Source organism: Castor canadensis, chromosome 12 (genome assembly GCF_047511655.1).
Source record: "Castor canadensis chromosome 12, mCasCan1.hap1v2, whole genome shotgun sequence".
Lineage (NCBI taxonomy): Eukaryota > Metazoa > Chordata > Mammalia > Rodentia > Castoridae > Castor > Castor canadensis.
The window spans coordinates 113,947,919-113,974,651 of NC_133397.1; the positions used below are offsets into that span (position 1 = coordinate 113,947,919).

The 26,733-nt window shown below is 43.9% G+C and overlaps 1 protein-coding gene across 2 annotated transcripts in view; it reads right to left on the reverse strand.

The window, feature by feature from the left end:
- Positions 1–15,433, reverse strand: part of Ahcyl1 (adenosylhomocysteinase like 1) — a 39,869-nt gene extending 24,436 nt beyond the window's left edge. The window contains exon 1 of one of the 2 annotated variants that reach the window (XM_020176955.2): positions 15,033–15,432. In XM_020176955.2, the coding sequence (XP_020032544.1) occupies positions 15,033–15,152 (120 nt within the window). In that variant the 5' untranslated portion in view covers positions 15,153–15,432. Of the gene's footprint in view, positions 1–15,032 lie in introns of both variants that reach the window. The other variant, XM_074050800.1, reaches the window with a different exon arrangement.
- Positions 15,434–26,733: the final 11,300 nt, after the last annotated feature.

Sequence of the window (26,733 nt, forward strand, 5' to 3'; positions counted from 1 at the left end):
GGAAAGTACCTGCAAGTGTGCATGGGTGGTAGATGAACTAGAAGCAGCTCTCACTGTGTGGTAGTCAAGTCTATAAGAGTCAGTCTTCTGAACTCCGGGCTGACATCCAACAAGGCTAATACGACAGGAACCGAATCAGATTCTTAGTCACCATCCACAGCTTCCCATGAACTATAGGCTCACGGGAAGAAAGGGCCATCTAAACCCAACATAAAATCAATCTAACTTTAAGGACCTAATGTTAAATAGTGACTATGCAGTGAAAGGAACTGTTTCTAAACACTCTAAAAACCAATGGAACCTTTCAAAATTCATCCAAGTTCAAAGGACAAAGCGAGAGCCCTTTAAAGATCAGCTACAACTGATTTTAATTTCCAGAGTTCTTAAAAACAATTTTAAATAAACCTCCAGAAGGAAAGACTAGAGAGACAGTATCACTCTGTGATGTCAAGCCATTTTTAAAACATAATTGTATTCTTCATTCCAGAGAGGTGGTATCTGCCATTCTTTCTGGCTTTCTAACCTGAGATGTGTATGTTCAATTTTACATAACAATCTCAGTAAGCCATGACCTGTGACGGCTTGGAAGAAACAAGCAGGCTGAAAAGGATTATTGCCTGAGGCCTCTCTGGAGCTATCTAAAACTAAGAGTTACCTATTGCTCCAGGATGAATACTGTACAACACCCCATCCTGTCTACCTCCCAGAAAAGAATACAGGAATTTGGTTTTTTTCTGACCTATGACTTTATGAACAGCCATTTTCTAATAAGTAATGTGGACAGAAGCATAAGGACAAAGATCTCTTGTAAAGTTATTTGATAAATTGTATCAATAAATACCACTGTTAGAATATTATTGATCTAAATAGTTTCGAAGTCATTTTTGTTGAACTCTTGGCATACAAAGTACAAGCTTCACAACGCAAGAGCACTAGATTAGTATTTTACTAAAGCTGGTTAGAAAAGCTGAAAATCTATACTTACTAGTATGGCAAACGACAAGATCCTAAATACCTAGATTTCCTTGACTTTTTAGTTTAAGCGCTGTTTCAACATTAGTGACTTATGGTTTACAGAGGATTTGTACTTTCAAAACATTCTGGAATCTTTTGAAGGCTGCATCTACACTTCACAGACGAGAAAACAGAACAGGGAAAGAGGTTAAGTGACTGGCTTAAGGCAATTTGAAAAATAAAAAAAGCAAAAAATGAAAAAAAAAAATCTCAGCCCAGTACTATTTTCCTTCTTTGTGAATAGGCCAGGGACAACAGCTTTCCCCTGACTTTTCAAGGGGTCAGTTTATGGACAGGCTACTGTTACATTAAAACTTTCTGAGTTTACCATACCTGAAGAACATCTGTGAGCTTCGGTGAAGTCAAAGAATTGACTTTGGGAGAAACAAAATGATCCAGACAAAGAAATGTAATGTTCTAAAGCTGCTAATGAGTTGCCATTGAGAGGTATTGTTGCTTAGACTTGGAAAGAGGGAGGAGAATTAGCAGAATCCAAAACTGATGGGACCAGAACTCCATTCCAGCTCATACTTCTGTGGTCTTCTGGGGATGGAGTGGGGAGGAAGAGAATGTACTGGCAATCTAATGCTAACCACTTACTACACAAAAATCAATGCAGTATTTCCTACTTACATTAATGTCACCTGTATTTATTTGTACAGGGAAGTCCTCAATTTAATATAGTTAAAACTGATCTATGATTCTTTTGTTGGGGGGGAAGGGGCTGACACCTGGGAGACTCACTGGTTATTTTCATGAGAAGGCACCATACTTTAAAACATGCAACAGACAATATATTTTACATGTGTTTTTTAAAGGGTTATTTATCCTGTGCTGAATGGTGATGGGGGAAGTTTTCTTTTGCACACCAACACTTAGCACAATCAGAAAACCTGCCCTCAAGCTGAAAACATTCCACTAAGGTTCCTTGTGCATTTGTGGTATGACACTCAAGAAACACCCTTTTCAAGCCACCTTGAATCTTTCTAACATAGAAAGATCTAGTGAAATTGAATTTTCCCAATACAAAAAAGTTAAATCTGAGTAAGGTTAAAATAAAGATAAATTTTGTCATTGATGCATACATCTCTCTACAGACTCATGACTTAAAAAAACAGTTCTTATAAGATTAATTTTATTGAAATAATCTGGACTTAAGTAATGTGATTACTGAATCTTGGTTTCATAGCTATGTTGACATTTGAAGTATTCAATTAAATGATGTAATTAAAATCATTAAAAGTTAATGATTTTGCATGTGAAATCTAAAGTCAAGAAAACAGAACCAGGGAGAAGGGTGGTCAGCAGGGTGGGGGAAATGAGGAGATACTGGACCAAGGGTGTAACCTTGTAGTAAGGTGAGTAAGTTCGGGAGAGCTAATGTACAGCACAGTGATCACAGTTAATACTAATGTATCATACAGCTGAAATTTGCCCAGAGTACATCTTAAGTATTCTCACCATGTACACGAAAAAATTAACTATGAGGTAACAGGTACACTAATTAGTTTGATCACGATACTCCTTTGACAATGTATACATATATCAAAGCATCACACTGTACACCTTGAATATAGACCACAACTTTTTATTCATCAATTTTATTTATTTGTTTGTTTATTTGGTGGTACTGGGGTTTGAACTCAGTCTACCACTTGAGTCATGCCTTCAGCCCTATCAATTATATTTTTTAAAAGCTGAAAAAATGGAAAAAAATAAAATGTTCAATGAAAGCACGTTAAAAAATTTCCATGTTTGATTTTTAAGAATCAAAAACAGCTAGGCAGGGTAGTACACACCAATGATCTCAGCTACTTGGGGGTTAGAGGCAGGAGGATCTCCAGCTTCAGGTCAGCCTAGGCAAAGACCCCATCTCAAAAGCAAAATAAAAAGAAGAGGGCTGGGGCATAACTTGTATGTTAGAGTACTTGCCTGGCAAGTGCAATGTCCTCACTTCAGTTCCCAGTATCATAAAAAATAAAACAAACAAGAAGAATTAAAAAAAACTGAGCGTCAGGTTTTAACTATATAGCTTCACAAGCTGCAAAGAACTATAAAATAGACTTAAATAGTCCCAGTAAGCAAAGTCTGAAATTTCATCGGTTATTTTAAAGGGCTTCTTTACAAACAGAAAATAAAGATAATTGGTGTGTGACTATACTCCCCTCAGCTTTAATGCATCACTGAGCAAACCATGAGATGTTCCTATATTAGCAGGGGGTGGAAGACTTCCTGTTTTTCCACATGCTGCAGAGCAGTTAGAACTGGAACCAGGTAGAGCCTCCTGACTTCTCTGAGGAAGGCTGAGGCTCTGTTTGCTAATGGGATCTGTGTCTATACCAGGTTAGCTTGGAACACCTTCACTATAGATAGTCCTTATTCAGCAATCTCAGTGTGGCTAAACTTCCCTGAGACCTTGGGCAGAGAAACGAATATTCCTGCACTGATCATCCTAAAGTAAAGAGGTCTTGGCCTGTGATTATCCTAGGATCAGTTTTCAGAGAGGAAAAGGCAAAACTGACACAGGGCTCTGGTTGCCCATTGTGCTCTAACCTCTAATCTGACCATGTCTTTCTTCTTAATTCTTTTCTCCAGTGCTCTGAACTGACTTTCATTCCCGTCTCTGCGGTATATGTTACACATTCTACTGAACCTTTGGCAGAGTCTGGCCATTCTTTGAGTCAAACACAAACTTTTCCAGGGACAGAGACAGATTAACATTGGTATAAATAAAGCAAACCCTTATCTGCCCTCCTCATATTTTTATCCTGGGTCTTGTTTTATAATAACTTAGCAACAGACCCCTTCAAGACTAAAAATGTCTTTTTTTTGGTCTGAGTCTCAGATCTGCTCACATTGGATGGCTACCTTGCTCACTAGCTAAGTCAACTTGTCTTTCTGGGTTCTTTCTTCCTTTTTTTCCTCTCTTCTGTTTCTGATCTTTACTTTTTGGCTATTTTCACAACTCCTCAATCAACTTCTTTTGTAATTTTCTGTGCTTTTGATGAAGCCAGAATTTCACTAAAATGTCCTTTCATAATCTTTATAATATTACTATCGCTTTAAAGAATTCATAATATAAATTAGCATTTTAGGGAAATTTTCATATTTGGACCTGATTTTTAATCCACCATGTTCAGGAAACCTGGCCAATGAGAAACTAGAGGTGAGTGGAGGTGAGTACAGAGAGTCAGAATTATTTTTAGCAATTTCAAATAGAATTTAGACTCAAGAAATGCTATTGGCTTAGAGTCCTGGTCGTTCTTTTTTCTGGAGACACCCCCCAGTTTCCATTGAACAGATGAAGAAACTACAGCCCATTTTGGCCAGGAGATAATTATCTCCAACACCCAGGTCAGGGCCTACTTTTACCCTAATGACCACATCCTCAGTTCCAGACAAGCAGTTTAGGTTCTTAGCCTGGGTCCATGGATGGGCTTCAGGCTGACAACTCCCCTTTACATGCAAATTTTTATGTATATGTGCATTTTCTTTTCTGGAATGTGTACACAGCTCTGACAGCACTCTAAACATCAATGATTAAGAACCAGATTTAAACGACCCAAATAATTACCTCACAAGATCTGGGCTCTACATGATCTGAACAAAACTATGTTCACTGATGTCTAGTACAGGTCCTGGGACATAGCAGGTACTCAAACTTAACCTGATAGGGCTCCATGATTTCTGCTCATGACTTACTCTTAACACCTTGGAGAAGAATAAGGGTAGACTATTTTCAGGACTTCTCACATGAGACAAAGTCTTTCCTCAGGGTCCAAGTCACCTATCACACATGGTAGCTGCATTCCTATCCCAATATCAAATTTTCTAACAACTCTGGACAGCTTTTGTAGATAATCTAAGAATGGTTCTAAGTCTGTAATCTTTAAAGGTTATCTGGGGAAGCTGACAGAATGCCAACCCATTCTCCACCCATCCCCTTTCCCTGAGCCCCTCTGCCATTCTGATTAAGTCTAGTTTAGGGTCCAGGTAATAACTATTTTGAAAAAGCTCCCTATGTGACCTACACCTTCCTTTCCTCCCTATCCCATAAGAGGTACTGAATTACAAAACAATCTGTGCAAGACCTGAAAAGCAAACAGAAGCCCACTGAGTTTACCAGGTGCTTGATAAAGTGACTCAAAGGGCACAAGGAACAAATGGGCTAGATAAGCCCTGTTCTGAGATCAAACAAGTATGGCAAAGAAAGTAGAGATTCTACCTCTAATAACAACTCCACTTGTCAGTACAGACAACCCATCTGAAGGATCCAAAAGGGGTTAGGAGAACATTACAAAAAGCCTATCTGAGGAAGGTAGAAGTCTATTTTCACCATGGTTTAGTCCAAATTCAGTAAAAACTGGCAATATGCTTTCATTCCAATCATGCCCAGCACTGAGCTAATCCCTTCCCCATGAACTGAGAAAAGAATGTGCAGAATTATGAACCTCATACTCCCCAAGAAGGAGGAGTTCTTGCTCCTGAATTCAAGGGCTGAAACTAATTTCGTCCACCATTCATTCCCAGTTACCAACTAGGTAGAGAAATAAGGGGCAGGTGCTTTGCTTCTACCTTTATGATCTGTAAACATCCCTCACCCCACCTTCACAAATAACCAAGCCTTTGCCAACCTCAATTTGTTCTCAGCTGGCAAACAAGAACAGAAAGCACCTCCAGAGTAATGTTTCCTTCTGGGAAATTCTGGGGAAGGGGTGTAGTGAGGTCAGCTCCTCCAGGATGCATCTGCCTTGGACTTACAATTTGGCTTATTACAGTGAGAACACCATGTCCCCAACCAACTTCGTCTCTTTTCTGAAACAAACCTGAAGTAAACAGATTCTACAGCAGCTACAAGTCTGTTACCAAGGCCACTGTATTGATCAGCACAATGAACATCCACCATTCATCTAGTCCAATGTGAAAGCCAGCTGGGCTACTCTCCCCGTAAGTGCACACTGACCATCTTCCTGTCTTGACTGCTAAGTTTGGTGCTCTGAAGCCCGGCACTGAGAACTCAAATACTGAATCAGAAGTTGGAACCACCTGGCCAGTGACAGGAACCTGAATTAATTACCAGAGCAACTGCACACATCTGCCATCTCTACAGTGCAGCTCTTTCACCTTCCAAAACAGCAAAATTCTGAAGGTCTCCCTTTCCCCTGAATCCTGCCAAAGTCATGTACTTTAAGGATACAACTCAGAATTTCATGCCAACTAGAGCCAGAACTTCTGGCTAGGACAGCACTGGCCCAGTTCCCAGAGGATTATAAAGGTGTGTTTCAAGCACAAGGGCACATATGGCTTTTGAATGTTAAGCTCAGCCTGTGCTCAGAATGGGCAGCCAGGGTTGTAGAACAGATGATCCAGAAGGCACCCAGCACTGCCAGGCAGAGCTGCTGTTTATTACTTTCAGGGTCTCAACATATACTTCAAGATCAAACTGTTCAGCTCATCCCTGGGCCCCAAAGCTCAAACTCCCTAAGTGAAGCTCCCTGCTCTGTAAATCCACAGCATATGTAGACCAGGATACCAACTTCAACTTTGGGCAGAGAGTCCCTAATGAAAAGGGCTTAAAATCTGCTGGCTTCAATGGTGAGAAATCCAAAGCGCATTCTTCATTATGTCTAAACCCACTGCCTTATGTTCCCAGACTGCACATTCAGTACAGTTTCCTCCCTTACCTTCTATTTCTGGCAACAGAAAGGGCTCTACAAAAGTGCTGGAAATTCTCATCAATTTCTCACCTGCAGTTCTTGGTACTCCCTTATCTACCCATGAAGGAAGGATCTAAGTTAGTAAAACAGGCCTGGCCCAACATAAGGGAAAATGAGTCAAAGTCACCACATGAGTCCAACTTACTTCCTCACAAGGATAATCACCTCACACTACTTTATTCAATAACAGATACATATATATTGACAGTATCACGTGCCAGGCACTACATATAAGACATGTGTGACCTCAATCTGTTCCATATAGAGAAGTCAAACGAGTAAGAGTCAGATTTCATCAGCTCAGTCTTAAAATACTTTTGAGAAGTGCAATACTGAAGTCAAACTTATTTTTGAGAGACAAAGTAAAGCAAATTATTTCATTTAACTGATAGTCTAGTACGTGAGCTCCCTATTCCAAGTACTCTATAGAAACATTTGGAGCCTTAGGGGCATCCACACTTTACATGAAAAGCGGTAGGGCTGACATGGTACAAAACTCCCCAGAAGTTGCAGAAATGCTGGTTTTGGTGTGCAAAAGTTCCTGAGTGAAATCCTCAAAGCGTTTATAATGAGTCTCTTGGAAAGCTGAGGAGCATCCCAAAGAGGGTGACAACACCAACAGCCTCAGCTTTGTTCTCAGACATAGGACAAACAACTGCAGACTAGAACGTTTTTTTTTTAAAGGTAGTTTCTGGACCTGCAAAGGAAAAAAATATCGTGGCTCAGACTATCTAAGCCTGACCATCTAAGTCAAGATTTTTAAAATCAGGACCCAATGTATGGCATGGTTCAAGTGGTAAACTGCCTGCATAGCAAGCACAAGGCCCTGATTTCAAACCCCTCACTACTGCCAAAAAAATAAATAAAAACAATAAACTCAGGATCCACGATGAATTTCAGGAAGTCCCATAAACTTTCTGTAATACATGAGCATTTTTGTACTCTAGAATTTTCCTGAGGAAAGGATCTAAGATTTTCATGAAATCTGTGCCTCAAAAGATTAAGAACCATTATTCTACAGTCTGTTAATCCTGTTAACTCCCAAGAGCATTCCCTCAAACTGGCAAAAATAAAGCCTATTCCCTACCTTCCACACAAATGTGTCAACTTACTTATCTCTTTTCTGAAATTAGAAAGAGATGGGCATGGGCATTTTGAAATTCAAAACAAGTATCTCTTCTACATACTCAAAAATAAAAATTATGAGAGTCCAAATGAGTTTTCCTTAAAGCCTTCTAAGGAAGGAGATGAAGCGGAGCTGGACAAAGAAGGCAGATCAGAATCTCTGCCCTACAAACTTTCCCAATAGGTGTCTTTTAAAAAAAAAAAAAATTAGGCTCCTGGGGCCATAATGCAAACAGGTCATGGCCCAAAAGCTTGAAGGTGACTTGCGGTCAAGCCAGTTATGGGAGGAAGGGATAAAGTAATTTCCATTATACCCATGGAAAACTGGAAGAGTACTGGAAGAGCTGGAGCTATTTACTAAAATACAGAACTTTCAAAATCTTCTCATTGCTCAAAATAGTACGAACAGCTTCATTCTGGAGGTCTGAATGCAGGTTAGTCTTATCTCCTCCAAGGCTTCACCCCCTTCTCTCTGCCACTTACTGACTCACCATCTAGCTCACAAAGCACCAAGCACCACTGTGGGTTGGCACACTAGCGTTTTCCTTGACACTGGCCACTTTTCCATGGCTCAGTTGGATTCCACTGATGTCTCTGTATCCTTGGAGGTTCAGCAGAGAAAGGGAAAAAAATAAACAAAAAGGCATGCTCTTGCTGGGCAGTTCTTCAGATTGTAAAGAATTAAGCCTGAGGCAGGTCCAAGATGAACAGCATGAAACAGCGAGTTGTTCCAAACCTTCCTGTTTACTCAGCCTCATTTCTAGCACAAAACTGAGTACAGGGTGTCCATTTTAAAAGAAGTAAACTGGCTTGAGCTGGTAGAGGGGAACATGCTAAGTCCAGTAAGTACCACAGGTTACATACACAGGCACGTTAACTGAGGAGTTTGTTGGGACTTTCACCACAAGAAAGCAGGAACATGCTTGAAGAGTTCTACATTTGTGGTTCTGTCAAAGGCCTTTCCTCAATCTTGAATTCTGAATACTATTACCAGTAGTTTGTTATGCTTTTTAACCTTGAGTCCGGTTTGGCTAGTAAATGATTAAGCCCTTCTGTATACTTCTAGGCAGAACCAATAATTACACACATTTTGAGATTAAAGCAACAGGCTGATTCCTTCAGAAAAATTGATCAGAGATAGAAAGAAAAATGAAACCATTCTGAGTCTCAACAAAGGCATGGGTGCTCTGCCCTGTTCTGTGGATGCTATGGAGCGAAGGGCACACAAACCTGCAGGAGAAAATCATGATACGTAACCAGGAGCAGGCTGTTTACAGTAGTGAGAAAAAGTACCTTAGGGAAGGAGTTAGAGTACACAAGGAGGGGATCAGAAGGTGATGATGAAATGATAAAGTCACAGTTAAGAAGAGTTTTTGGAGTTGTTTCATATAATTCAAAGACTCTAGTTTGCAAAGGCCCTCAAATGATTGCAATTTGAGGACATAAACTTCCAGACTTAGGCTGACTGAACGCTTGACACATACCACCATTCTATGGGTGCATTAAGTGTTATGAGGAATGGGGCTAGGGCACAGCATATCTCACTCCATCACAAGCTCTTAGCTCTCATGGTCTATGCACCTCATGGAAATAAACAAATACTGAAGTGTTCAATAGCTATATGCACCACCTAAAGTAACTTTTTTGCCGGAAAATTTTCCCGATGAAAAGACATGCCGATAGAATTATCCTGATTTGGCTCTTTAAGAATATTTCAAAACTTGGCTCTTGCTTGAACTATTATGTTGCATCATCCAGAGTCACCAATAGGGTGAACACATAAACCAAGGTACTTTTTAGCATGTAAGGAGGCACTCCTTGGACAGCATGTCAGGATAACAGGCATAGACCATAACTGCCTCGGCACAGCATGATATACAATCACCCTAGGTATGAAGGAGTAAACACATTATAATGCTAGTATTTACTAAATGCTAGTCCTCTCAAAAAAAATCTACGTAGATAGTGCTATCATTATTCCTCATTATACAGTTGAAAACAGAGGCCCAGAGAGGTTAAGTCACTTGTCCAAGATCTCAGTGCTATTACATGATAAAAAATGAAAATAAACTTAACTCCAACTTACATTGTACTACTACTCAGATTTTGGAAATAGAGGGAGAGGTTAAAGACGTCTTATGTAACAGTCTGAGACAAAAAGAGAACTACCTGAGTGAGTGAAAGGGAAATCTAGAATCAGAAGAGAAAAGGTGACCGAAATTCTATGTGAATTTTTATTAGCAGCTTACTATGCTAGGGTGGTGACAAGTGGAAAGAAAGTCTGTGGTAAGAATCTGTCTTGGACTTTGGATACTTAGATTTCAGGCTGGAAACAAGTTAACCCCCAAAGTGCATTAAAGTGCTTGTTCACAGATCAGTAACTATTAGAGGTGGCAAAATAAACTTATTGGGACTCACTGGCAACTTTGGAGTCACATGATTCTCTGTATCAACTTGACAAGAATATACTGGGTAACACACTGGATCCAAATGATATCCCCTTGATAAGAGAAAAGGTACATCCTTACAATCTTTTTTTTTTTTTGGTGGGACTGGGTTTTGAACTCAGGGCTGACCTCAACCTCCCAAGTAGCTAGGACTACAGGCATGGAGCCAATGGCGCCCATCTGCATATTTATACTCTTAACAGCAAAAGTTCCAGACAATGAACAGATTTCTGTTACAAGCTAAATGCCTGGAGGAACTTAGAACAAAGAAATTTGGAAACCGGAGTGTAACTAACTAAACCAAACCAAGCAAGAAAAAGAAAGGAAATCACTATCTGTGAAGAAATCTAAAAATGAGAATCTGAGCTGGGTATGTACCTCAGTGGTAGAGTACTTGCCTAGAATGTTTGAGATCTTGGATTCCATCCCCAGTATCATTTAAAAAACAAAACAAAACAAAACAAAAACTTCTTACATCTTGACTCTTGTTCAAAAACAGCCAGTAAAACAGCAGCTATCCTAAACAGAATTTTACAAAACTGCACCCGAGAATTCACCATAAGGTAACTCCAAAGAGAAAAGGGGCATCCTGGACTTTAGTGGTCAAGTTAACACCTATGCAGCACTCCTTGGACTATGCTTGGTGTGCTTCCTAACCCTCCTGATGAATTAGTGCTACATGTTTTAGTCAAAGGATAGCCTATAAGCAAGAGAAGTTTTTCTTGTATTCTCCCTTCCTGTTTTTGCTACTGGTGAAGGTCTGGCTGCACAGATCCTAGGTCAATGCTTAATGTGTCACTCAGCCCAGGCCTCTGCAAATGTTTAGAAGTTCAGAATAGTCAATGTTCTGAGATGGGCATCCCAGAGAAACATATCTATTGCAGAAGGTTTCAACAAGTTGGAGATTTGGGTTTATTCTATTAAAAAAGAATCAATTTGACACAATGTCAATTTCTGAAAGTCCAAGGACAGTTACCATCCCTGTAATACCAAGTAGCAGAAAAAGAAGGATAACTAGCCAGTGGTTATAGGGACTAGATGACTTATTTGATTTGACTAATAACTACCAACATTAAATGGATCTTCTTCAGTTGTGCTGTGGTATGATGTACACTTACTCTTACAACTCAAAGACTCCTCTTCCCAACTCAAATTTTCTCAACCATACGATCACAATGGTGATCACTGTAAGTCCTAAAGGAGCCTTACAATGTGACTCATAAATACTCTAATTTCCTTTAGAATGCTGTGTCAGGAAAAGTTGTGTTCCCGTGCTTGCTAGGGAAACTATTTCTGCGATTCCCTTCATCTCTGGCTACTAGGATGTTTCAAGTTGCCTGTGATAATCAATCTCATCAGATCCCCCCTCCCCCCTTTTCTAGTTTTGTCTTTCTAATTACATCATATTTATGTTCTGTTATAGGCCACCTCAAATGCCCACTGCAAAAAGGGCATATGGGTTGGAGTGGCTCAAGTGGTAGAGCACCTGCCCAGCAAACATGAGGCCCTGACTTTAAACCCCAGTGCCACCAAAAAAATGCAAATTTGCTGGATACCAGTGGATGCCTGTAATCCTAGCTACTCAGGAGGCAGAGATAAGGAGGATCTCGGCTGGAAGCCAGCCTGGGCAAATAGTTCATGAGATCCTAGCTCAAACAAACAAAAAAGTAACAACAAAAAAAAAAACAAGGAATATAAATATAATAGATTAAAAAAAAAATAGCCAGGTGTGTTGGCTCATGCATGCAATCCCAGCCACTAAGGAAGTAGAAATCAGGAGGATTACAGTTCAGGCCAGCCTGAGCAAAAAGTCAGTGAGACACTCATCTCAACAAAAAAGGCAGGAGTGCTGCTGTGCTGCTGTTATCACAGCTATTCAAGAGATAAAAGTAGGAGGATCTCTGCCCAGGACCGACCTGAAAAATAAAGCAAAAAGGACTGGGAATGGGGCTCAAGTTGTAGAGTGCCTGCCTAGCAAGGGCGAGGCTCTGAGTTCAAACATCAGTACTGGGGGGGGAACCCCCAAATCCCCAACATGTTTAACTTCCAACATGTCCCTATCTCTAACTGTTCCAAACAACAGGCACTTATTTGGCAGATGAGGAAACTGAGGTACAGAGCTATTTACTTAAGGGGTAGCAATTCTGCTCACTTTTGGATAGCCAGACATCTCAAGCTTCAAGTCAAGCTAACAATCTACATAGCACTGTGGTGGACCCCATGGCATAGAAAATTGAACATCCAGGTATCTATGCTTTTAATTGATGGCGCTCAGTCTACTTTAAGTAAACACGGTAAAAAAAAGCTGGTCAGAATTACACTAGGATCTGATGTGACTGAAGCCCATTAAAGTCACCCTGAAGTAACCTATATCCTCTGGCACCAGGAAGGTCTTCAATTCCTGAGGGGCCCCAGGGACAGGAACGAGCCAAGAATTACTTAGTGTAGGGCTCGGATGGAACCCTCATGGGTGAAGGACTACACTATCTGAAGAGGTCTTTTTCTCACACCATTCAGTACCAAGCCAAGCTACTTTTTTTCTCTTGTTTTTTCCCATGCTTTCTCATGTTATCCACACATGGATGAGGTACAAAAGTGACTTAAATCATAATGTCCAATTCAGCTGAAATTCTGAAAAACAGATTACCTAGAACTTGCTATGTGACCTTGACTAGTCCTCAGATGGTCCATTAACTAAATAAATGCCTTTTATCATCACTGGGGGAAGGAGTAATTAGTCACCATAAAGCACTTTAATACAAGCGCTACGTAAATGCTGCACAATAAAACTCAGAGAGAACAAGATTAATAACACAGGGGCACTTTTACCAGCAAACAGAAACTTACAACAGGGTCTTCCCACATTCCTGGCAGACTGACTTCTTTTAGCTAATGCAACATGAGTCTCTAAAATCATTAACACTTGGCCTCACAATAATACACATTAGCGATATTCCTCCTGAGAAAGAGAGAGGAAAAGGGTATTTATTCCTGGTAGGCAGCAATTTAGCTTCTCAGTTACTGGTTAGCCAGATGGGTATCTAGTATATGCAAGGTACAGAGTCAGGCACAAGATACAATGGTAAGCAAGAGTCCATGCTTTTCTGAGTGCTTCCAGTCTACAATACAAACTTTGGCTGAGAAGTACAGGCCTTTTAAGAATATAGGCTTACTAAAGTAAAGGCAAGTAACAATGAAGATGTCTAAGACTTTGAAGCAACTAGACAAAAGAGGTGGGCCAGGGGAAAGGAAGAGTTAGGGAATTAAGCTCTCTAGGCTTTCCCATTCTTTCCCCCTAACTCATCTGAGGAGAGTTAAGCATTCCTCTTATAAGTACTTTAACTGTTTTTATAAAGAACAGTGCAGATCACAAAGGGTTACTGCCCTAATAGTCAGCTGAACTGAGAGCACTCAAAATAAGGTTAATCAGACTCCTTAGGATCAAGGGATCTTCTACAATCTTGTAAATGCATTGTTGATAAAATCTTAATTTTGTGAGAAAACAGAGCTAAAGCACACAATAGTGCCTTGTCTTTTCAATCTTGCATTTCATTTCTGAAGCAGCACATTAGTTCCCTTACAAAAACAAGCCACCTCTCCCACTTAAGTAGTTCAGGTGTGGGAGCCTCAAAGGTTGTTAACTATTCCTGCAAACCTTCAGCATATACAAGCCTTACATCCCACCAAACACTGTAGGCAGAGAAATCTTTCAGAGTCTTTATACAGGATGGAAATATTTGTGCCAGTTCTCACTGGCTTCACAAAGGTCACCTCTTTGCAAAGGTTCTCCATTAACTGGGTGCCAAGTAAGTAGAAAGTAAAGATGTGAAAACACTGGGGACACCAGTCTCACCACACAAGACAGCGAGCTGCACTAAAACCTCCAGAGGTTGCCATTTGTAAGAGAACTAAAAGGATGTCCTTTGAGCTCAATCGACTGCACAATAGATTACACTTGTTCTGCCTCAGTAAGTGCTGAGAAGAATGAGCAATCATTCCTTCCCACCCACCGCTCCAACCCACCCAAGCTCCTTCCCGGAGGGATGTCTAAGTGATTTATTCACATGACTCTAGGATCAACCTGCATCCACGACAAGTGACTGTTGTCACCAACCTCCAAATGTCCGTTTCTTACATACTTTGCTCGAAGCAAGTGGAAGACCTTAGTAGCTGAAAATCACGGTTTGCTTTTCCAGCTCAAGCTGCTCTCACCACCTTCACCTGCATAAAGGAGCTAGTTCCATGCATTCCTTTCTCCTGCCTCTAAGCCATCACGCAGTTATTGGGTAAAAGGCCACTGATCCCAAAGATTTGCCCGAGAAAGCCCTACCAGATTTACCCGTTCACCTGAGGGGAGATTTTTCTGTACACCTCCCCCCACCCCTGGATAGGTCACAGGGGTCAGCTGAGTTGATTCACCTCCCTCCCACTTTCCTCTTCAAGGTCCTTCGTCCAGGAAGTCAGTCGCAAATTTAAGGCCTGGCCCAGTAGGGTTTCGAAAAGATCCGGGAAGACTCAGGCCGAGGGACAAAGAAAGCGAGGTCAGTGACGGCCTCTTGAGCCGGGGATAGGCTAGGGGTCGTTCACCACCACCCCCTACATCATCTCAGTCATCCCTGATCACCCCAAACCCTAGTCCCTGAAGTCTCGAACGACCCGAGCCCGGGCTTGCTCGCGCCCCTTCCGCGAGGCCGAGCCCGGCCCCCACCGCCACCCAGAGCCCCCGCACCTTCTTGGGCGCCTTGGTGACGGTGGCCATGAAAGAGTACTTCTCGGCGTCCTCGATCTCCTTGGCCTGTTTCAGCTCCTCCCCGACCCCGGGCAGCGGCATCGCGTCAGGCATCGACATCCCCCGGCCGGCCGGCCCGCGGCTGACCCGCCGCCCCCGCCTCTTTCCCTCCACGGGCGCCCGCCCGCCCGCGCGCGCGGCGCCCTACGACACGCGCTCGCCCACCCTCCCGCCAGACCCCGCGCGGAGCTGCGTGGGCTTCTGGAGTGCTCCGACCCGCGCCTGGGCTGCTCCTTAGCCCAAGACTGCCGGACAGCGACGGCGGCCACAGCAGCACCAGAGGCAGCAGCGCGCAGCCCCGACCTGCCCGCGCAGCCACCTCCGCCACACGCAAACACGCACGCAAAGTAAGGGTAGAGGGCGGTGACGCCACGTCAAGTACTGGCAGCTCCGAAGGGGGTGGGAGGAGGCGGGGAGAAACGGCGTCCTGTCGTGACGTCACCACGCTAGACTGGGCCGCAGAAGTCGCCCCTCCTCCCTTCCCGTTCGCGGGTGATGAGGTTCCCAGGGTGAATCGTACCATTTCCGCCGCCAGGTGGCGCCATCAGCCCTGCGAGCCGCGCATGGTTCCTGTAAGGATGCCCAGAATCTGAGGGTCTTTAGGCTATGGGGTTCCCAGCGAGGCCTCAGAGGGGCATAAGTGATGCTTGGGAGCAAAGGCCAGAGCCACACAGGATATATTCTACAGCCAGTTCTAGGAAAAAACACCCCACTCACTCTCTATCCCTGCCCCAGACCCTTTGGATCAGAAGCCCCTTCCCAAGGGGCAGTGTTTTCCTCTTTGACTTCATAGGGAACAGGACAAACTCAGAGCATTCTGATTTCTGCACAGCCCTTTGTGACCTCCTCCACCAGCATGTCCTCCTGGGCCTTGCCTGTTTACAAGACCTTCAGACCAGAGCGCTGATGTGAAGAGGTCATTAGGATGGGGCTAATGGATCAGAGGGTGGAGAAGCAGAGGCAGAGTGAGAAGCCCCAGCCGGACTGGCTTTACTGCTCCGTGTGTCCTGGGCATTGGCTTCTGCCAGGTCCTAGTGGGCATCCATCCTTGGCATCGATGGACCACTCACTCTCTTCCTGAGCCCTGCTATGTGCAGTCCCTGTGCTAAGGCAAAAACGCACATGACACATTTTATATTTTGCAAAGCCTGTCTGTAACCTAGTGTCAGCTGAGGTAGCTTGTCCTTTGAGATTCAAATGACATTGGCTCCTATTCACATGTCCTGTGGAAAGTCCAATGCCCTCCCCAGGATTTCTGCGAATTACTGGGGGGACTTAGAGTTTCATGGTCACCTCTGGCTCTAGTTTTCTGCCTTGTCTGGAATTTTATTCACTATTCTGGTCATGTGGCTGTTTCTTTAGCTCTTGCTGTTACTTCAGTCCCTTCTCTTTTCAACCCCCACCCCTCTTCCAAAGCAACCACAAAAATGAGGCTGTAACATGCAGCAGAACTTTTAATGAAGGTTTGTGGGTCACAGGGGAGAGGTTACATCACACAACAAACAATTTTAAATCACATTTCTGAAATGTTCTGAAAAAGTTATTTTGGCTGTCTCCCCACTGTGGGATTTCTCAATGGCCAGAAAGTTCTCAATCCCACTGCCCATCTAGTTCCCTCCTGTTACTTACTCCCCTCTCATCCTTTCCCCTCCCCCTCCCTCCTCTGTGGACTCAGAACATTCTTTTCCACGGTGCTGTGCAATTCAAGTCTTCCAAGTGCCTTTTCCTAAATTCCTCTCCAACCAAGCCCACTCTTTTACATTCAGGAACTCACCCAGGTGTTTTGTTTGGGTGTTTTGGGCTTTTTTAGGCAGGGTTTCACTTTGTAAGCCAGGCTGGCCTGGGTCTCTCCATTCTCCTGCCTCATCCTCCTGAGTGCTGGGATTACGGACATGTACCACCATGCTTGGCTTCACCAGGTTTTTAATAGAGTTGACACTGTCAAGAAAAATGTGGTCTGAAATGACATTTTTCCCCCAACTTGTTTATGTTCCAGGTTGGGGAGGGTGTGAAACAGTCACTTCTGGGGTCCCTGAAGTCTCAGAAGCCCCTGTTCCAACTATCCAGCTTCATGAGGCAATATATTTGAAAGGCGATGCGGAAGTGCCTGGAAGGATGCAGATTCTGCTCTTGAGCCATTAGGACTCTCTCATCTGCCCACTCTGGAGCACTCAGATCTCCCTGTCAGGGGCATTCCTGTAGCAGGAGGGGCAGAGAGATGGAGGCGAGAATATCAGATTCATCCACAGGGCCCTCTCTCTTCATCTCCCAGCTGGGGACCAGGAGCTATGACCTGTTTCACTCAGGTGTCTTTGGAGTGTTCATCCTTGTGGGTTTGCCCAAACTGTTGTTAGAGTCCATGGATCAGTGCTGCCTGCTTAAAGACCAGAGGCAGAGCCTGTTGAAACCAGGGATGAAAAGTCCAAGTCCCTTGAGTAGAAAAATAGATGAGTTGAGATAACATTATCGTTATTAACAAGCACACGTGTCTCTATCTTTTGTGGCACTGGGGTTTGAACTCAGGGCCTCACACTTGTTAGGTAGGTGCTCTACCACTCGAGCCACTCTGTCAGCCCTTTTTTGTGTTGAGTATTTTTGAAAGAGTCTTGCTTTTTGCTCAACCTGGCCTAGAACTGCAATCCTCCTGATCTCTGCCACTCAAGTAGCTAAGATTACAGGCATGAGCTACTGGTGCCGATAATTTGGTGTTTTTAAAACTTCCTTTGTCCCTCTGTTCCCCCTACTACCCCCTCCCATACTAGATCCTAGCTAGGGGTAGGATCACCCTAGATCTAGGCCCACAGTGACACTGCCATTGCTGATGAGATCTAGAGGGGTGAGGGGATAAGATCTAGATCTAGGGTGAGAGCTAGAGGAGACAGGGCCTTACTTAGAAGTTTAGGCCTAGAAGGAAGCCTGCAGGTCAGACTGCACTTACCCCAGGGCCTGATCAGAGGCTGATGAGCTATCCTAGGGGACTGAAGGTGCTCAGTTTCATGAGGCCATATGAAGGCGTCTGCCTCCCCCCTCCCCTCTTGCTGGAGAGGAAATAGGCCTCTTGTGTTCATGTCAGACCAGGGTCCAGGCATTCCTGGATACTAGCCACTGTGGAGGACATGGGTGGCTGCTGTCCCTAACCACGTGTGAACTGGAGATCAAAAGGCTCACCCAGCCAGAGAATGTAACAACATAACAGCATGAGAATCACTGCATGCTGCTCCCCTTTCTCCCCGCCCCCACAGTCCTAGGATGGTGCCACATGGCCCAGCTGAGACTGCTACTCATGGATGTCAAGAAATGACTTGTCTTCAGCCTCTTTCCCTCCCCACTCCAGCGCCTCTGCTAGCAAGCTCACCCACTTGAATAGCACAGTCTACCCACAGAAGAGAGAGGCATCCAGGGGCCAGTGTTTGAGAAGAGCAGGGACCCAAGGGTAGTGCCACCTGTTATGTGTGATGGTGGGAAATCTTCAAAAGGCTTGGAGACCACAGGGGACTCTGCCCTAGAAAGGAGTGGCCTGAAGATAGAGATGAATTGGGGAAAGCTTTCAACAAATATGTGATCCTGGGGTTCCACACGTGGGCTTGGTATGGTTAATCAGGTTCACTCTTTGTCCACCCAAAAATTTATCCTCCTCGTTCATTCATTTCTTCTTTTAGTCATAAAATATACACAGTCGTGTGCTGCATAACGGTGTTTCAATGACTGACTGACCATATAAAACAGTGGTCCCATAAGATATTCCACGTGGAGATGAAACATTCCTATCACCTTGTGATGTAGCAGCCATTGTAAATTTCATGTACAACACGTCATTTGCGTGTTTCTGTTGGTACTGAGGTAAACACAGCTGTTTTGATATGTTCAGGTGCACAAATACTTACAATTGTGCTACACTTGCCTACAGTGTTCTGTACAGTCATGGGCTGTACAGGTTGATAGCTTAGATACAATGGCTACACTACTTGGCCTTGGTGTGTACTGGACTGCACCACCTAGATTTGTGTAAATACACTCTAGGTGTCTGCACCATGATGCAATGGCCCAGTTGTGTGGTTCTCACGATGTATCGCCATCAGTAAGTGATGCGTGACTGTACTGAATGCTGAAGATGTGCCAGGAGCAGAGCTAGATGTTGGACCTGAGACACAAAATGAATCACTGACCACTACCTGGGGACAGATGCTGTGGGGCTGAGGGGATGACCAGGAAAGGTGTCAAAGAGGAAGATGTTTTGTGAGCTATCTTGACAGATAAGCAGTTGGATGAGACAGAGAAGGGATTCAGTCTGAATCCTTTAGAAAAGGTGAGCCATTGAGACAGCTTGGTGAATCATGGGAAGTGTCACTGTTTCAGTGCACCTGGGGCATCAGGTGCAAAGCAGCAAAGAGCAATGGCTGAACCGGAGCAGAATCCTGTAGGGTAGGGCCTGGCACGCCATGGTGTGACATCCATCTTGCTGGGAAGAATGAGGGGAGACATAGGTCTTTGTGGAAGGGCCGTTGAGATACAGGGTCAGCTTGTGACATGTTGAGTTTGATGTGTCTGGGTGGCAGGGCACAGTCCCTGAGGGAGTCTAGCTTGTACATTTTACACATGCCTTCTTCCTGCCAGCCTGGCACCCCACCAGAGAAGCACTGTACTTGCTCTGTAAGCCTTTTACCTCCTGCCAGCCAGGCATCACTTCAGGTGCAGACTAATTATAGTGATGCTGAATGATAAAAGGAGTGTGGAAGTCGGTGACAGAGTAGAGCCTCCAGATCTCCAGAATGGGTAAACCCTTTCTGGCCTCTCATCTTCGTTCAGTCTCAGAAGGAGCCATGTTGCACAGCTCCAGGAGGCACTATTGACATGGTAGTTGATGTTTAGGGTGTCCCTAGAGAAGCACTCAGGAGTTAATAGTCAGCAGCTGGCCCCCAGGAAGCCCCTGGAGCAGGGCTCCCAGACATGCCTGGCTCCTACTTCCCACTGCACTTTCTACACCCCTTCCCAGCCTTCGTTCCTTCCCACCTTGCAACTCCAGCAGGGAAATGCTCTTCTTTCCACGCTTCTCTCTGCTCATTATGGTCATATTTGTCATTATATTGCAACTTATTGTTTTAAACATTATAAGAAAGAAAATTCTGTAATGAGAAAAAAAATCCCTCTTCATGTTTCGAAGTTCACTCCTGTTCATCTGCAGAAACTCATTTTTACACACCTGTGATCAGTAGCTGCCTGTCGCTTTGTGTGCTCTGCCTTGTTCGAGTGACAATATTTCAAAGACACATGATCACATGCAGAGATTGTCTACATACTTGTCATTTTCTGTATTGCCTTAGGAGTTTATTTAACTGTTTTCCTGTTGTTGTGCATTTGACTTGGTTCCAATTCAGTGCAATTGAATTGAGTGTGTGTGTGAGAGAAAGGTATGGGGTGGGGAGTGGGTATGGACTCCTTTCAAGCACAACAGCCAAAGTTGGATCACAGCACAGGTCCTGACAGAGAAAGGAAGCAATAATATAAATCATAGGGCCAGTTGTCCAGGCTGCAAACAATGGCTGGATAAAGGTCCTTTTGGCCACAGGGCATCCGAGGTCCTGTATCAGGAGCTGGGGGACTCCTGATGGCTGACTCTTGAGGTGGGAAGTGGGAGGGGTGGGAGGGGGAGCGAATGGTGTGGCGGAACCAGGAGGTCTGGGTGGTGAATGGAGATGTGGGCTTCAATTTTAACTCTGCTACCAACTCAGCCACCAGGATCTTGGACCTTTCCAGACTCCTGTTTCCTCATGTAAAATTGTGCCCCATCACAACTGGAGCTTGTGATGGACTAATCCAAGCAGGTAACAAATACAAAAGAGTTTTAAACAAGCTGCACTGCAAATAGTAATTTGTGCAAACATAAGATACTAAGATGTGGGTCCCAGCTAAAAATCTGAGTGGTAAAAGAGCTATTGTCTAGAATTTGGAACTCTATCTGTGCCCTGCCTCCCAGAATGGCAGGAGTAAGCAGAAGCCTGCTCCCTGCCAGAGAGGATAGTCTTAGCTGGTATTCAGTACTTGTTTGCACTTGAACTCGGTTTTCTTAAAAAGGAAGACCATGATTGCCAAAGCCATGGGCAACTATTACTTCTCTGCTCCAACCTGGTCTTAGGTCTGGTCACTGTGTGTCCAGAGCCCCTGGAAGCTTCCTCAAATGCTTTCTTCTGGGTTGAATCAGAGATCCTGATATATCTTTCTTCGTTCCTCAAGTCTGCAGCCTATTAAAGTTAAGACCGGGAAGACATCCAGTGATTATAAACAAAAGTCGAAGAATCTGCCCGGCTATGGTTCACGCCTATAATCCTAGCTGCTCAGGAGACTGAGATCAGGAGGGTCACAGTTCAAGGCCAGTCCAGGCAGTCAGGAAGACCCTATCTCAACCAATAAAAGTTGGGTGTGGTGTCATGTGCCTGTCATGCCAACTAGGCAGGAAATAGAATGATCTAGGCATCAATATAAATAGAATGACCACGGTCCAGGCTGGTCCTGGTATGTGTGTGTGTGTGTGTGTGTGTGTGTGTGTGTGTGTGTGTGTGTGTGTAAATGACCCTATTTGAAAAATAACCAAAGCAAAAAGGGCTGGGGGTATGACTCAAGTGATAGAGTGCCTGCCTGAGTTCAAACCCCAGTACTGCAAATAAATAAATAAATAAATAAATAAATAAATAAATAAATAAACTCTGCTCTGATGATCCTGTGTCATTCTTTGTGTATTTTTCTGCCTCTGTGTGTGTGTGTGTGTGTGTGTGTGTGTCCATGTGTGTGCGTGTGTATGGCGGTTATTAAGGAATTTACATAATAGCCGAAATTGTGAAACTGCCCTTGGACTTCAGCCTCTGGCTGGTTAGTCAGTTTATTGACCCTTGGTTTTGTGTCAGGAACTGTACTAGGTGCCTGAAATCTCATAAGAAACAAGACAGCCACAATTCCTGTCTTCATGGGGCTTAGAGTCAAGACCAGAACTTTACCAGAAAATCTGGGTTCCCACAGGCTCCTCTTTTCTTTCTCCGTGTGCTCCAAGTGAAAAGTCCTTCTCAGGGGTACATGGCATACTTACTCTCCTGCCACTGAGACTAGATCAGACTGCAGGGCAGGGAGGGGACAGCAGTCTACCTCCACTTGCCTACCCTTGGAGTTGTGCTGCATCTTTTAGCTCCTTTTGGGATACTGTGTCATTTCCCATGGTGAGAGGGCTAGCAGGGAAGGGGTGCCAGCTTGTCTATTTGTGCCTCTCTTTACCTGCCACCTTTCCCTAAGGCTGGAAGTGGTCCTGGGATGGGAAGAGATGTGGATGGCCAGTCTGGTTAGCAACGCTGATGGGTACTCTTCCAGAACATCTCGTGAGAAGTTTGCATTGACTGGTAAAGCACTGAGGTTGGATGGAGTGGAATAGCCAGAAGCTGCAGTTTCTCAAAGCTCAGGCAGTCGGGGTCTTGTCCTTTTTACCCCAAAGGTCCTGCCCTGTGGCTAGTTTGTTGGAGCCAGAAAGTGGTCAGTTGGTGGTAGTGTAGACACTGCTGCTGGGTGGGAGCCTGCCTTCCTCACCCTCTCTGGTGTGCAGGGCGGGCCCCATTGCATCACCCTTGGAGTCTGTGCTCCTGGTTTTGCAGCCAGCTGGGCCCCTAGAGAAGAGACTCTCCCTGTTTTTCAACAAACCATTAACCATTTCACCCTCTTAGCCCTTCCAACAACCATCATAGATTCCCAAGGCTGCCCCCATGTCTTTCTGCCCTGATCTTGAAAACCTCTCTAGAGTTCCATGATGCCCAGGTACTCTGCCTGGGTAGCCTCTAAACGCCTGCAGGCTCTACCATACCCAATGCAAGCCTGGCCTCTTTCCTGAGAAAAGAGTTAACCTCCTTCATCCCCACCCCCAGCATTTGTCCCATTCTGCAGTGGTGAGGACAGAGTTCCCCAGCCTCCAGCATGAGCTCATGCCACTTCTACACTCCAAACAGAGTCCCGACAAAGGGTCAACACAATGTTTTAGGCCAAGAGTGGGGCTCAAGCCAGAGACCAGGAGCTTGGACCTTGTCCCCAAAGCCCCTCCAACCATTTCCGGAAGACCTGCTCAAGGCTTTGCCTTCTTTATAGAAGCACAGGGAAAGAGTGGGTGGAGTGAGGGCCCCAATGGGCCCAAAAGACTGCACGAGGAGAGTTGCAAGAACACAGTGTTTTCCTGTTTCTGTAGAGGGGGAGACATCAAGGGGTTGGGGCAGAGAGGCCATTCCAGGCAGTGAAATCCAGGTCCCATGCTGCTCAGAACTCTTATCTCCCAGGCCCACTATTCCTTCATCACCCCACCCATTTCAGGGCCTGAAATAGCCTGGAACTATATCCAAGCCTAGGCCTAGTCCCAATTTAGTTCCACAAATATTTGGCCGCACTATAGCTCTCTGAATCTTGATCTGGGTCCTGTGGGGAGATGCAGAGATAAATGAGGCCCAGACCCTGCCTTCTGGAAGCTTGCAGGTGACTGCTCACAGGCATAGGATACCTGTGGAAGAAAAAAGAAAGATGGCTTCCTAGGGGAGGAATAGAACCTGCCTTATGAAGGGGAGTTCTTGTGTTGAATCTTAAAGGATGAGTAAGACTTCAAAATGCAGAAATGACAGGCATTCATTCAAGATGGAGGGAATAGCGAGAGCAAAATCATGGAGGCATGAAGTTTATGGTATGTTCTGGAACATGGCCAGCAATCTGGTTTGACTGGAGTACATGGGAGGATATGGAATTGTTTCCAGCTTCCATGGGTGTGTGAGCTTGTCTAGAGTTCCCGGAGACCAAGGACTGCCAAGTGGCAAAGACTTCTTGGTTCACAGAGCTTTACAGATCAGTGAATGGAAGCACAGGAAGATGAAGAAACTTGCTTGGAGCCATAATGCACACTCATGATAGAGCAAGGATCAGGCTTAGGTTATTCCACTCAGGTCTCTTAAACCAGGAGGCTTAAGCCTGTCAGGCTGGCCCTGACACGCTAGCCAAGATGTCCTTTGAAGTAAAGTCACCAATCATAGATGAACCAAAGATTAAGTCACATGAGTGTCCCTTATGGTGCTGCATATAAACAAGGAATGAATAACTCTGTGACACCTGATGGGAAAGAAAGGCCTATATTGTTTATTCCCCACATTTATCAAAATCTGGTCCCAAGCCCCATTCACAGTTGGTGAGAAGTCTAATATCATTATTAAAGCTCCTTCCCTTGACTCCTTGGATTTCCCCCAAAATAAAGCAAAGCAGAAATACCCAAGCCAGCAAAGGGCTTCATCTGGTAAGACTGGGCCTGATTCTGGGGAGCTCCAGCTGTTAACGGCTGCTTCCTGGCTACCCGTGGGATGCTGGTTCTCCCTGTCTGCGGGCAGGCGCTGCTTATCCAGCTGCCCACTCACCACAGCCTCTCCCAGCAGCTGGCCCCGTAGTGGTCTTTCTTCCAGCTTCTCACAGCCATTTGAAAGTCAGGTTTTACCAGTCCCAGGGAAGGGGAGGGGTTTCAGTTGGATCTTAACTTCTGCATTTGTGGACACTTGGGCTCTCTTAACCTTCTTCCCAGATTTGGAAGCCACTGTTCACAGGTAATCTAACTCTTACTTCCCAACTGGAAAACCATCTCTCAACCTCTTTGACCTCCCATACTTGAAACCCTGGCTACCCTCTTGGGAGGATGTGGGGAAAATACTTTACATTCTTTTCTGAAGAGCCCACAGCCAAGAAAACAAGATATGACTGATTTCTCAATCTGGTTATTCCACCGCATTTAATGTTTAATTAATTCACCCTGTTATACTTCTTAAAGCAAAAGAACAATTCAGCAGGAGCTAACTAAAAATTTGGGGTCAGCCATGCACAGGCAATATTGTGCAGCCAGGCAGAAGGATATTTAATGATATGGAATGATAATATTACCACCTGAAAAAAAAAAAAGAAAACTTAGCTCTTAAAACAGCATCACAGTGTGACCCCCAAGACTTTTTTTATAAGCATAAAATTACAGATTTACAATTTATAATTATATTGCTTATTTCTTCTGTGTGTTGAGATTATAGGTCACTCATCTTCTCATTTTCGCTTATTTTCATTTTCTAAAAAATTCTATAAGTGCATATTACCTCTTTTTCGGGAAAATGATTTGAAGAAAAATTTAATAAGAAATTTTAACTACAAAAGTAGTGTATACTTGTTTAAAAGCTAAATGAGCAACCTGTCACTGATGGCTCACATCTATAACCCTAGCTACTCAGGAGGCAGAGATCAGGAGGATCATAGTTCAAGACAGTCCCATGCAAATAGTTTGTGAGACCCTATCTTGAAAAATACCCAATACAAAAAAGGGCTGGCAGAGTGGCTTAAGCAGTAAGAGTGCCTCCTTAGCAAGTGTGAGGCCCTGAGTTCAAACCCCAATGCCTCCAAAAAAATCTAAACAAGCAGATGTATATGTAACAAAAGCAAAAATATCTCTCTACTCCAGACTTAGAGTAGGGACCCTAATTCCACATGATATTTTCATACGTGGGTTTTTTTAAATTGCACATATGGTACAGTCCGTGTTATCCTGCAGCCCTGTAGCAGCTTCCAAGTAAAATCACCATAACAAAGGGACCCACCCTATTGAGTTTTTGCCAGAATTAAATGATTTGATTATATAAAGCTCTTCATGAGTTTTAAGTATTTCAGAGAATTATTTCCCACTATTTCATAGATGTTAGGACTCCCCATTATTCTTAGGAAAAATTGCAATTTTTTTGAAAATTAAATAAGGATGCTAACTTCTTATCTGTTCCTCCCAGCATTTGAAGGAGAGCTTCCTGGTAGAAGTTTCCCCTCTACATGCTTTCCTCTCCCTTAGCTCACCACCTGGGCTGGCCCTTACCTGAATAACCACAGGCCTCAGGTGGGCAGTCTACACAGCCAAATGCAGGCTTCTCTGAAGGTCTGGGCTACCTGAAAGATTTGTGCTTTTCTGGAAGAAAAAGGAGCAGACATGCCCTTGGGCTATCTGGAATCTACAGTTGTGATCAATACAGGAGTCTTGGGTGACACAGTTGGTAGATTTTGTTTTGGGTGTGGTGGCAAAACAGAAGGAAAAGATCAGGTTGGTAAAAAGTAAACATCTGTTTCGTCAATCACTGCACTGTGTCATCCAGGAAGACCAGTTTTAATGATTGGCAAAAAGACAGTGAGATTACAAAAGTCATTTATCATTGAGAATAGCATAACTCCCATCCGTGTTTTGGATTTAGGAGCAAAACATAAAGTTGCATCAATTCACAGACCAGCAAATGCTACCAGCACCAAATCCAAGATATGCCATCTATGGAATGTTTGTAGAATCCTTGTCATTTTTCAAGTTCAATCCTTTTTAAGTAAAGGATCGGTGCATCAACAGGGTATATTGTACCAAAACAAACCGAAAGACGACCACAGACCAATGTCTGTTAGGGTCATTGACACAAAAGTCTTCAACAGGATATTAGAAAATCAAATCTAATGATACATTATTTAAAGAGAATAATACACCATGCCCAAGTGGGGTTTATTGAGGGAATACAAAGGCTTATTTGATAAGCAATCGATGTAATTCCATATTTGTCATTTAGCAAAAATCCATATGAATCCAGCA